General features: G+C 41.9%; 1 protein-coding gene and 1 long non-coding RNA gene across 34 annotated transcripts in view; one reads left to right on the plus strand and one right to left on the minus strand.

Moving 5' to 3' along the window:
- Positions 1 to 7,709, plus strand: part of LOC308586454 — a 33,234-nt gene extending 25,525 nt beyond the window's left edge. Inside the window, exon 3 of the long non-coding RNA XR_014007883.1 lies at positions 7,300 to 7,709. This is a non-coding gene — a long non-coding RNA (uncharacterized lncRNA). The remainder of the gene's footprint in view (positions 1 to 7,299) is intronic.
- The window catches only part of ABLIM1 (actin binding LIM protein 1), a 208,286-nt gene continuing 198,060 nt past the window's right edge, over positions 2,375 to 12,600 (minus strand). For 17 of the 33 annotated variants that reach the window (XM_081192946.1, XM_081192938.1, XM_081192937.1 and 14 more), the window contains 5 exons: positions 7,908 to 7,999; positions 7,717 to 7,813; positions 5,696 to 5,760; positions 4,116 to 4,176; positions 2,375 to 3,602 (listed from right to left, as the gene is read on the minus strand). In XM_081192946.1, the coding sequence (XP_081049072.1) occupies positions 3,565 to 3,602; positions 4,116 to 4,176; positions 5,696 to 5,760; positions 7,717 to 7,813; positions 7,908 to 7,999 (353 nt within the window). In that variant the 3' untranslated portion in view covers positions 2,375 to 3,564. Of the gene's footprint in view, positions 3,603 to 4,115; positions 4,177 to 5,695; positions 5,761 to 7,716; positions 7,814 to 7,907; positions 8,003 to 12,600 lie in introns of all 33 variants that reach the window. The other 16 variants (XM_081192939.1, XM_081192950.1, XM_081192926.1 and 13 more) reach the window with 1 other exon arrangement.

Raw genomic sequence — 12,600 nt, forward strand, 5'->3', positions numbered from 1 at the left:
GAGGGTCATGTATTTGAACCCCCTGCAATGCAGGAATCCTTTGCCAATCATGGAGCTCAAACCCATTATTAAGAGTCTTGTGCTCTACCAACTGACCTATCCCAGCTCCATGCAGTAGAGGTTCTGCTAAATAAATCACTGTCCCACCAACCTCAGTCTGCCCCCAGTCAGCCCCAACTTGCCTGCCTTCTTACTGACAACTAATACACTGGCTCTCACCTTCCTCCTCCTTAGTTTGAGTTTTGTACGTGTAGGGCAAACAGGTATAGGGACAAAACTAGAATTGGCTCTGCTTGTCATTGGCTCTAGCTCTATCTACCATTGACTCCCTTTCTACCCTACTAACCCCCAATGGACACCAGTCACCACAGCATAAGAAAGGGATTGTTTTGTCCACACTTCTGCTTGTTCCAATGCTTTCCCCTAGGAAAACCTACTCTTTACTGCTCAATTGGAGCAAACGTCAATCAGGTTTTCCATAATGCAGAATATGGTGTACCAGTAGGAGGAAATGAAACTTCTAGTCCTTTCTAGCTCTATCAAGATATCTAAACAAGAGTTCTTTATCTGAGCTACTGGCTGTGAATATGCCAATGATCAGGGCCCAATTTTCCTCTCCTTGAAGGTCGTAAGAGACTTTTGTCAATTTTTAAAAACTGTCAATAAAATGGTGGGACCTAATTGAGACCGCTAGTTGTTTTATCAGCTGCAACACCTAATGAAGATTTCAGAAGTACAATAAAGAAGATAAAGTCATCAAACATATACCACTTAGTTTATTGTAATTATTTAAATGATGTGTACTTTATATACAGCTTGGAAGAGAATTGGTAGTGGAATATGACAATTATACAATTCACTTTACTATATAACTTTAAATACATCTTTTTAATGCTATACAATGCAACATAAAACTAACATACATTAGTGTAACAAAATTAGCCAAAATTCCACAAACTTTGCTGATAACTTTGAAGTCATTAATCATATTCTTATATTTTACAAAACCACAGAGTAGTGCTCTTAAGTGCTTTAAAAAATATTTTGAGTCCAAAATTGGGCAGAATTCTCAGGTTGGTTGCCATCAAGCTAACACATCTCATCAGTACAAGGATTTATGCTAAACCTCCCATCTCCCATAAACCTTTCCATACATGGCCTCCCCAAATCTGCTTTGGAGAGTTGAGGAATCCCTTAGAAGAGATTTAGGGAGCACCAGGCAAGGAGAGGCGGAAGGTTATGTTGCACAAGCATACATTCTTGTGCTGGTGGGCCAAGTTCATTGGATACAGCCCCATAGTTTTAAAGATCAACTATTATGACAGTAGTGAGGAATTTATGACCTGTGGGCCTAATCAGGTTTAGCAGGGGGTCCTGCTGCAAGGCTTTCCACCTGCCCTAACCTGATGTCACACATGACATCAGTGGTGCGCAGTGCTTTTTTTCAGCAGGAGTGTGCCAGAACGCAGATCTCCCCATTCACCTCTTGCCTTTACATACTTTTGAGAAGCCGAAAATGAACATTTCAAGTCAAAATGGAAGCTGTCCAACATGTGTGAGTCTACACTTTTTCTTAAGATCCATGACTCCACCTAGCTCCTAGTCGTTCCTAGCTGCAACTGGTCAGGCTATGGGGTGGGGCCAATTCATAGTTCCTTTTCTTCAATCAACCCCTTGTGTAGCGGCAGCAGGCTTTAAGCTTTGCTGCCAGGTCTCTACCGTTGCACGTATGTGCAATTGTGCGAGGGCCTGAATATAAGAGAACGAGGGAAGTGGAGGTGCATTTATTTGACCTACACCAGAACGAGGGGAAACCCCCAAACTAGCTAGGGAGACAGTTTGCCGTCGGGTTTTTTTTAGCACCTCTGCAGGCGGTGAACATGGCTTCTATCAAGCCGGCATCTGTTTAGGGCTGCCTTGAGTCACCCGGTGATATACTGTAACAACATAATGGTGAGTTCCAGCACCTATTTTTCTTGGAAAAAAGCACTGGAGGTGGGGTAGGTAAAGATGTGGCTCCCTGCTGAAAGGGGTGTTTTAGCAGGAACCACTGCTCAGTTACAGGCTGTGCCCTGTGGGTTCTTATAACTGTGGCTGTCAGATGTTTGGTGCTGAAAGCTTACCAGTTTCAAGTTTTACTGAACGCTGCTGTCTATTCCCCAGGAAATATTAGCTGCTCTTGCCCTGTATACATCAATGACATATGTCCTACAGTCCAAAGCAAGATAGAGCTGGCACATAAGGAGCAACATTTTGGGGGGTAGGGGGGACAGATCACAGGGCTACAAGCACAAACTACCACCATTTCATAGGCAAACCATCACTGTCTTGAAGGAAAGTGAATAATGTCTGCACTTGCCTTTGGTTCCAACATGTTAGGCATAGACACTCCTCGGTCCATTCGCATTCCGGGGACATGACCATCTGGGAGGGACTGTATCAGATATAGGTAAACATCAGACACACAGGTTACATGCACACACACATAGAAAGGGTAAAGGCATTCAAGGTGAATATGGACATGAATTTATACTATGATCCCATGTTAGATCTTTACATCAGCCAATGGACCACTATGATTACGTATTCCTTAAGAAAGTTAACAATCTGGTTTCTATGGTGTCCAACAAAAGCATTCCCAGTAGTAAAGATTAAGTAGCAAGTTAAGAGAATCTTTCTGGTTCTAAGGACCAAAGAATTGACCTACTGGATCAGATTAAAGATCCATCAGATCCTGCATTCTGTTTCCAAGAGTGCCTAGCTAGATGCCTCTTGCAAGCTTATAAACAGGGCTAGCAGGCAGCAGCATTCTCCCCCAGTATCTGGTATTAATAAATCAGTTTGTAGGGGAAGAAGAGGAATGACGGGCAATATTGTCTCACAGAACTGACTTGTCATCTTCTATGTTACTTTTCCATCTATACTTTACTCTGAAGTTTTTGCCCTGTAAAAAAATCTGCCCAGTAAAATGGCAAGTTCCTACCTATCCCAGGCTGAAAAAGACTTTCCACATTAATAGCATAATATGCAATAAAGATTCTGTCCAGATCATCTCTTCATAAGAATTTTACATAGAATTTAGAGTTAGGGCTGGCGTTTAGAAGAAACAACAACGCTTTTTATTGGTCAATCAATGGATCTTCATGTCAGTGTTATATGAGGTCATTTGCTGGCTATTTCTTCCATGCCCACAACCACATACAAAGGAAAGGTCAGGGAATCATATGTGGAAAATAGGAAGATGGTATGGCTTCAGAAAGAGGAGTTATTGTCTGGACCTCCCTTGTTTGGAACCAGAGAGATCAGGAGAAACCCAATGGAGAAACAACTGCCACAGGTGGCTTTCAGGTCAGTCTTCCAAAAGCTTACCAAGCAAGTCACAAAACTGGCCTATGCAAGGTATTGTGTTAGCTGTGCCCTTTTCCACAGTGATATAAGTTTACATCATTGGTTAGAAATGAAACATGCAGATAAACATGTGCTAAGAAACTCTTCCCTGTAGCGGAAATTCAGACTTGAGTCACATAGTGGATGAATTGTCGATGAAGTTGGTTAGATACTTGGTTACTTGATGGAAGAAAATCTGTACTGTACCTGAAAATCTGAAAAAGTGATGGGGATGGGGTGGGGAGAGAAACAGCACCAGGATTAGGATGTCAAACAATACATGTTTCATTTAATCCCCAAGCTCCTAACTTGCAGGAATCAACTAAATGTTTCCCAAACCTGGGGCTCCAGCTTTTTTGGACTACAACTCCCATCATCCCTAGTTAGCAGGTCAGGGATGATGAGAACTGTAGTTGGAAAAAAAGCTGGAGACCCAAGTTTGGGAAATACTGAACTAAATGATCAGAATCAAGCAGACAAAACTACAGATCCATATGCATAAAATAAAATACGGTTTTAACGTACACATTCCCCGCTTTATTTTAACTTTTTCTGAAGAACCAGATTCATTTGCAAGAACAAAAATGTGTACATTGCAGCGATAAGTAAGGTGTTCACCAGTCTGCTATGAGAATAGACTAACCACAAAAGCAGGCCACAAAAACCCAAGCGTATAGGTTACAGATATAGCAGCACACAAAAGAAAACCATATTTCTCATCATGTTACCTCGAGCAGCGCTGCTCACATCCCCATAACTGTTGTACTGACCAAAGTCTGTAGAGACCGGCTAGAAGAAGACACAAATGGACACGTCAACCACACTGTTGATCTGGAGGTGTCAAAAATATGCAGCATATGCACATAAAAACAGACCACAGAAGAAGAGAAAATAGGGTAGTGGGGAAGAGATGACTGTACTGAAGCATTGGGTCTGTGAAACAGGAAACACTTGAATGAGCGGAGAGAAGTAGCAAAGATCCCAAAGAGGTGAAAAGCCACAGTGAGCTCCCGTTGCTCGGTCCCTACTCCTGCCAACCTAGCAGTTTGAAAGCACGTCACAGTGCAAGTAGATAAATAGGTACCGCTCTGGTCGGAAGATAAACAGCGTTTCCGTGTGCTGCTCTGGTTCGCCAGAAGCGGCTTAGTCATGCTGGCCACATGACCCGGAAGCTGTACGCTGGCTCCCTCGGCTAGTAAAGCGAGATGAGTGCTGCAACCCCAGAGTCGGTCACGGCTGGACCTAACAGTCAGGGGTCCCCTTACCTTTACCTAAAGGGTATGGAGTAGTCAGCAATTGATCATTGTACTTTTGCTGCCAGGGGAGCAATTCTGGATTCATTAGGTCTTTACCTCAAATGCTGAAGTATCTTGGGCCAGGCCTGATTTTCCCCTCAAAGCATGTATAACCCATTCTTCAGCCAGAAAGGCTTCCACAGCAGCTTACAAATCAATAAAAATAGCAGAGTGCTTGCACTCAGGCTTACAACACAGCACAGAAAATAAAGTGATGGGAGGGAAGAGGAAAACAAACAAACTCAGGCATCAAATTATTGATACCCAAATGGCGGCATTAGGTTTTTCTGAATTATATTTTAAAAGTTTGGGGATGGAATTCCCCAAAAAATGTTGAAGCAAATATCATCTGATGTATTGCTTAAGATACATGAAGAATATACAGTGGAACCTCGGTTTCCGAGCGTCTTGGAAGCCAAACATTTCAGTTTTCGAATGCTGAAAACCCAGAAGTGATTGCTTCTGTTTTCGAACATGCCTCGGAAGTTGAATGGCTTCCGTGGTGTGTTTTTCAATTTTCACCATTGAAACTGACATTCTCCCTTTGCACCTTGGTTGTCAAATGTTTTGGAAGTCGAACGGTCTTCTGGAACAGATTACATTCAACAACCGAGGTTCCACTGTACATCAGTTTCTAATATTGCACCACTGCATAAGAATTCCCCTTGTGTTCCTTTTGTGCTACATTGTTATTTTAAAGATTTTCAGAAATGGAGAGATAATGCAGTGTTAACTAAAGCCCAGTTATATCTGATGCCTTCAACTATTTTAGGATGGTTCAGAAATATGGCATACAGAACTCTGAATGTATCTATCCTTGTTTGAATGCATTGAGAGAGCAATACTTGGGAAGGTACATTAATCTATAATCACTTGCATTTCCTGAACTCCAGAACAGATAAAGGGTTTTAGGGCCACCTACTTTCAATCAATACCATTTGGAGACTCCATGCAATTCCTAACAGAATAACGACACATATGACCCTGTCTTATAAGAAATGTTGACTGTTTACCCTATGAAGTCCATTTCTTCCATAGCCAGGAAGGGAAGAGGTTTTGGAAGCAGCTGCATGTGGAGCTAAACAGAAAAGGGAGAAGGAAATATCAAAAATGTAACAATTTGTTAGGACAGAAACAATAACACACACATTCAAAAAGTCGAAGTCAGAACATTTTAGAAATCAGTTAAAAGAACCCACAAGATTTTCTCCAAAAGGAATCTTGAAATTATAAGTTTGAAGCAAACTTGGCCTTATTATATTGAATTTAGTTTAGGAGGGCGGAGGTTCAGCATTCTGAAAAGTGCAGGGGTGCTGCATGGGCTATAAAATGTTCCCTGCTGCTCATCTTCTAGAAGTTGGAAGGTGATTTAATGGTGACCGAGGGGTGATGGAACTAGCCCACTCACCCCCACCTGCTTACATTCTGTCTTAAGGAAAGCCATTTTCAGGGGTCACCAAGCTCCCTGTTTCTCTTCAAAAAGATGGGGGTATACAATCCTCTATGTTGTTTAAAATGCACTTCTTTTTTAGCCCACAGTTAGTAGGTGAGCACAAAAGGCTCAGTGGTTTAGACAACAGCGCCACCCACACTGGGGTGAGTTCCTGTTGCTCTGTCCCAGCTCCTGCCAACCTAGCAGTTCGAAAGCACGCCAGTGCAAGTAGATAAATAGGTACCGCTGTGGTGGGAAGGAAAATGGAGTTTCCATGCACACTGGCTTCTGTCATGGTGTTCCGTTGCACCAGAAGCGGTTTAGTCATGCTGGCCACATGACCTGGAAAACTGTCTGTGGACAAATGCCAGCTCCCTCAGCCTGAAAGCAAGATGAGTGCCACAACCCCACAGTCGCCTTTGACTGGACTTAACCGTCCAGGGGTCCTTTACCTTTTACCTTTAGTAGGTAAGCAGTTGTGCTTTTGTCACAAGTACTTCCATCTTAGAGTTTTGAAAAGTGCATGAAGGACATACAATCCAATTATACAGAATCATACACATCCTCCTATAAACAAACGGTTAAGCAGTAATTGTAAAATGCAGTCTTTTCTCTGGAATGTATCATAGTTTGCCCATACGACCTGTCTGGTGAGCCAGTGATTCCGTTTTCTATGATCCAGCACTTTGGAATGTGCTGCCCTGCTCCCTGAGGCAATGCTGATTTCCTCTCCCAATGTGGGAAAGGCTAAAAGGCTATGAGAAGGATAAATATCAACAAGGTGTGTGCCACTTTTTAAACATGATTTCCTGACCTAGCTTGTTGGCTTTTCAGGAACACTAATATTGCCGTGACCTCAGCAGTAATCTACATTTTATATGTTATTCATTTAGGCAAGTGAGCAATCATAATCTCATAAAAGATGCTTGTTGTAAAATGTGCAACTCAGTATTTGTTTTCTAAATTAAATGCTGTTGCTTTTTAAATCTTGATGCAAATGAGGGTTTTTTTTTAAAAAAGAATAATCTGAATTAGTCATCAAACTTCAGGCTCTATATAAGGCTATTTTTTAAAAACTCGTTTAAGTTACTGCCAACCACATCATTTTTTTTTCTAATTTGAGAACTAGTTGAAGATTAATTGGAGTAAGCAACATACCGCCAATATTTTTCTGTTTCTTTACAGACCAAAGCAAAGGAAGCTTTCCCAAGAAATCAGCACTAACCATTTTCGTACTGTTCATAAAAATTCTGATCTCATGGATCAGCAGGCTTTCAAACAACATCATGATATTTCCTCTGTAATCTGGGAATATATTTACTCCCCAGCCATTTCCTCATTTGATTTATTTAAGATGTGCCAAGGATCTGGAATCAGGAAAACTCAATTCTTGCACAAGGCATTCTGAGAATGTATTGTGAAAAAGCCAGCGATAAAACAGCAGACAGTGAACACAGGAGTAATAAAAACAGCTTCGCATGTGCGGCACTGATCAACATCTTTTCGCAGAACCAGCAATAGAATAGATGAAAAAACTGATTTTATTTTAGGCAGCCTAATCCATCATTTCCTATAGACCACCCATGTATGCTTTTCGCTTACATGAATTAACTGGAGAGTCATAACGGCTGCTGGGAAGCGAAGACCTTTCCTTCTCCATTTCTTCTTTTAATATCAATTGTCCCAGACCTGAGTTGAGCTGCAAAAATGGGAATTAAAAATTGTACGTAAGCTATTGAAAACATCCAGTTCAATTGGCACAGATGAGTTATTTACATCAATATCATAACCACCTTCATCAGTTGTTCCTCCTGTAGCTGCCGACGTCTCTGAAGCTCCTCAAGATCTTCATCTCTGCCAGTGGACCTGCGGCGCATGTCAGAACCTACTTCCACAAAACCACAGCACAAAGAGAGCTTCTTGCACAACTGTACACAAGGATTGACAACCATTACCCATGTCTCCTTAGGCCTGCCGAATAAAATTTGCTTGCTGAATAACAAAACTAAACTCCACTAAACACAAAGCCAGATGTTCTATCAATTTTGTTTCAGAAATAGCTATGATATACTTATCTCCAGTTTAACTCTTTCACCTTCTGTGTAGAACCCAAATTTTTGTTACCTCCTAAGTGTGACATATACTGTAAATACTGTGGTTTCACTCATTTTACTAGAGGGCCATATTGAGGAAAACTGAGTGCCGACAGCCAAACTCCTGAAAACAGATATTTGGCAAAGTCCCATCGATACAACCATTGCTTGTATCTTTCTCCTCCGTGTTCCTAATTGAGAGGCCATGGTAGAGCTAATTTGGCCCAGGGCTTCAATTTTCTAAATAGTAATTTTGCACGTTTTAGCTACCGTATTTTTCACCCTATAGGACGCACCAGCCCATAGGATGCACCTAGTTTTTTTTTTGGGGGGGGGGGGAAATAAAGGGGGAAAAATTATTATTCCCAGGCTTGCTGATAGCTTCCTGAAGCCTGGAGAGCGATCCCTCTTGCTCTCCAAGCTTCAGCGAAAGCCTGCACTCGCCCCATACGACGCACACAGATTTCCACTTCATTTTTGGAGGGGAAAAAGTGCGTCCTATAGGGCAAAAAATACGGTAATTTTTTCAAGTGGTAAGTGAATCTCGTACGCATTGTGGGCTGGATCCTGAGGCACCAGTAGAAAAAGCTCTGGCAGAATTCTGACCGCAAAACTTTCGTACAATAGCTAGAGGAAGACTTTGCACAACTTGGACTTGCATAAGCATGCATCTTGAAGTTTGTGCAAGAACCTGTGTTACAGAAGTGTACCATTGGATTTCAGCTCTCACAATAAGCATCTTGTGCTATGTTCAAAATAGCCCTTATGCTTATATAAGGGGACTTCCACTTTCTAAAGGGCACCTCTACGTCCAACTCCATTAAGTAAATTAAAACTTTGTCAGTTGTAACAACAGGGAATAATATTATAAAGAACTTGGGAATTAGGTGGGCCTTTTAATAAAAGCTTTAGGATGAAAGATTTGAGCAACTCCATTTCTAGTTACCAATGGGAAGCTGAGATTTGGCCCATGTTTTTAGTGATATATGTTGTTATTATTACATTTATAACCCACCTTTCCTTCACTGAGCTCAAAGTGGAGTACATGGTTCTTCCCCTCTGCATTTTATTCCCACAGCTCTATATATGAGGTAGGCATAGCTAAAGTTTTAGAATTTCTCTTTCTCTCTCTCTCTCTTGCACTCTCCACAGGTTCACCAAGGAGAGTTATATAATATACTATTGCAAGAAAACATCAAAAGCCCTGAATCAATGGTTAAGGACTTTTTAAAAGTTTTGAAAAGATGTAAGACATAATCAATAATAGTGGTTGGATAAACATTTGGTCTTGAATCTAGAAACCCTGGACATTATTGCAGGCTGTAATCATATTCACATTCACTTGGGTTTAAGTCTCACTGAACTCAGTGGGACTTATTTCTGAGCAGAATGGCGAAGACTGTGCTATGAAGTTTTTCTTCTTCTGTGAAACATACATAATATTGACCCAGCTTACAAGGCTGTTGTGGAAAGCACTCTGCCAATTAGAAGAACCACATTTAAGATAAATAACATTTCAGGTTCTACAGTAAGTAAAACCTAAAATAAAGTATTAACCCAAGCATATGAATTCAGTTATTTTGCAAAGACTGCAAATGATTATGGATTTTTAAAATAGGGAAACACTGGAAATGTGAATAGGAAGGGTAAGATATGCAAGCAAAATGGACATGGGGACAATGGTGAATAAAGCAGATGTGGTGAACCATTGGCTCTCCAAGTGTTGCTCCCAACATCCTTGGCCAGTGGCCATGCTTGCTGGGGCTGATGGCAGTTGTTACCGTATTTTTCGCTCTATAACACGCACCTGACCATAACACGCACATAGTTTTTAGAGGAGGAAAACAAGAAAAAAAAATATTCTAAACGAAACAATGGATGTATGATTTTTGTGGTTCATGCTGTGGCCACAGACATGTGATCTGACAGTGCGTTTGGGGTAGCCCAATGCAAAAATCCTGAGGATCCATGTGGATCCATGTTTTGTAACCACGTTTTTGAACCACTGCAGCCCCAGGCAACAGTGGGTGCATGATTTTTTGGGTACAAGCTGTAGCCATGGACATGCTATGTGATCTGATGGTGAATTTGGGGTGACCCAGTGGAAAAATCCTGAGGATCCATGTGGATCTGTGCTTTGTAACCACATTTTAAGTGGGGAGGGGAGGAAAAGCACTCAAGGGACAAGGAGCACGTGTGGGGTGTGTGGAGAAGGATGCTGCTAATAATGCAGAAGAGGTTTATAAGGGGGAGAAGGCTCCTCTCCTCTTCCGCTTTGCTCCTTCTCTCCCACCTCCCCTGCATAGTGAGCTGAAAAACTTTGCTGCTATTTAGCGAGCTGAGTGGGGAGGAGAGAGGGACAGAGAGCCTGCTTGCTTTAAAGGAGCCAACTGGACAGTAGCCGCTTACACTCATGTAAGCAGATCCTCTCCCACTTTGCTCCTTTAAAGCAAGCAGGCTCTCTGTCCCTCTCTCCTCCCCACTCAGCGGCTCTTCTGCTTTGCTGTTTCAAAGCGAGCCATGGAGGAGGGAAGGAAGGGGAACCATGGATTCTCTGCTCATGACTGCAGCAGATCCCCCCCCCCCGCCATCCATAGGCATTCGCTCCATAACGCGCACAGACATTTCCCCTTACTTTCTAGGAGGAAAAAAGTGAGTGTTATGGAGCAAAAAATACGGTAGTTTAGCAACATCTGGAGAGCCAAAGGTTCCCCACACCTAATGTATCATGACAGTGAGTACAGAACCATGAGCTTAGCTAGATAGTACATGCATATTCATGCATTTAAATATCAAAGTATGATTTTAAGAAGCAGAAACTGCTTCAAGAGTGTACATAACCCCTCCTGCCTGCCATTTTTCTGCTGCAAGTTCCTGCTTCCCAGGCTGCTTTTCCCCAAACACTGTTCTGGATGCATATTTTCCCCATGTCTTCTCACACGCATGAGTCTGGAGCCCAGTTTGCAGGGAGAAGCATTGCAGTGGGAAAATGGTACACAGGAGTAAGATTAGGCACCCTCGTCTCTCCTGCCACTACTGCTTGCTGAAAACAGCCAGCTCCTGAAGTCACTTTTCCTTCTCTAAGCACACACACACCCACACCCTATGAAATCTTTGCTGCCCCTGGGTCCTTCCGCATTCTGAACCTTTAGCAGACATTGCTAACATTTTCCAAAATGTAAGATAACTGTTTCTTGTGTCTTATAAAGCTGACCACATTCCATGTTAGAAGAATAAATTATTTTCTTTAGAGATCCCCAAATGCCTGCTGTAGGTCCAATTCACCTGTGCCTTCTGGATTTGGTGAAGTCAGTATGAGATGATTTTAGCTATGGCCGTTTCATATGGTGAGTAAGCTGGCTTCATACACCGTATTATAGTCAGAGCTAATGCTTACTATGACCCACGGCGAACAAGCCCTCATTCTCATCTGTGTCACAGTATATCTGGAATTTGTTACCCAGTCATTTAATATTAATTTTAATAATATACTTAGGGTGCAGTCATACGATAATTTTGAAAGGAAAATCACCACTGTGAAATTTCCTACCCCCTCCATAAAGCTGGCATTGCAAAAAAACTCTTTATGCTGACATGATCACACAATGACGAAAAAAAGGGTAACATTGATGTGATGTTGTAAAATCACCTCACACTGAGTTCCCCAGCTAACATGAGAATCAGGCTTTTGTATGCAACCAACCGTTAACAGGTAACCAACAGTTACTGTATTTAAATAATCATGTGGACAGATAATATGACATGATACATATTGGGTTTTAACAAAAAAAGTGTTTTTAAAAATGAAAAAAGCATGGAAAATAAAATTAATATCTTAAGGCACAAATATGATGCTAATAGTAGGCCACTTTTAACTTCATTTATTTGGAAATCTGCTTGTGCTATGTATTGAAATCAAGAACTTTAAGGACATTTTGCAGCCTGAGATGATGGACCCATGTCCCCTCACTGAGTTCCATGAACAGAAGTCCATAGGACTGGCAACTGACTCTTGCTCCATCACTGGCAACAGGATAACATCTTCCATTGCAGCTAAGGGCAGGAGGCTACCTTAGGAAGTGCAGGACAGGCTATGTGGCCCCACAGCTATGACCTCAAACACCTTGCCTCACTCATGCACTGTGCCACCTGGCACCTGCTCACTGCCTGGTCAAATTCAGCAGCAGCGTGGTGCCAATGCCTGGGCACCAGCTCAGGATGATGTGTATGCCTGACTGCAGAGTATGTCCCCCAGCACTTGCTGCCAAATGTGGTTGCCTCAGGTTTTCTAATGATATGACTCACCCTGTCTGTATCTTTGGTTTCCTATCCTAATTAGATACAGTGAAAAGGTGTTGAAGTAAGAAAATCCTTAAACAAGTCAGGCTTCATT

The sequence above is a fragment of the Podarcis bocagei genome, assembly GCF_964188305.1.
Source record: "Podarcis bocagei genome assembly, chromosome: 4".
Lineage (NCBI taxonomy): Eukaryota > Metazoa > Chordata > Lepidosauria > Squamata > Lacertidae > Podarcis > Podarcis bocagei.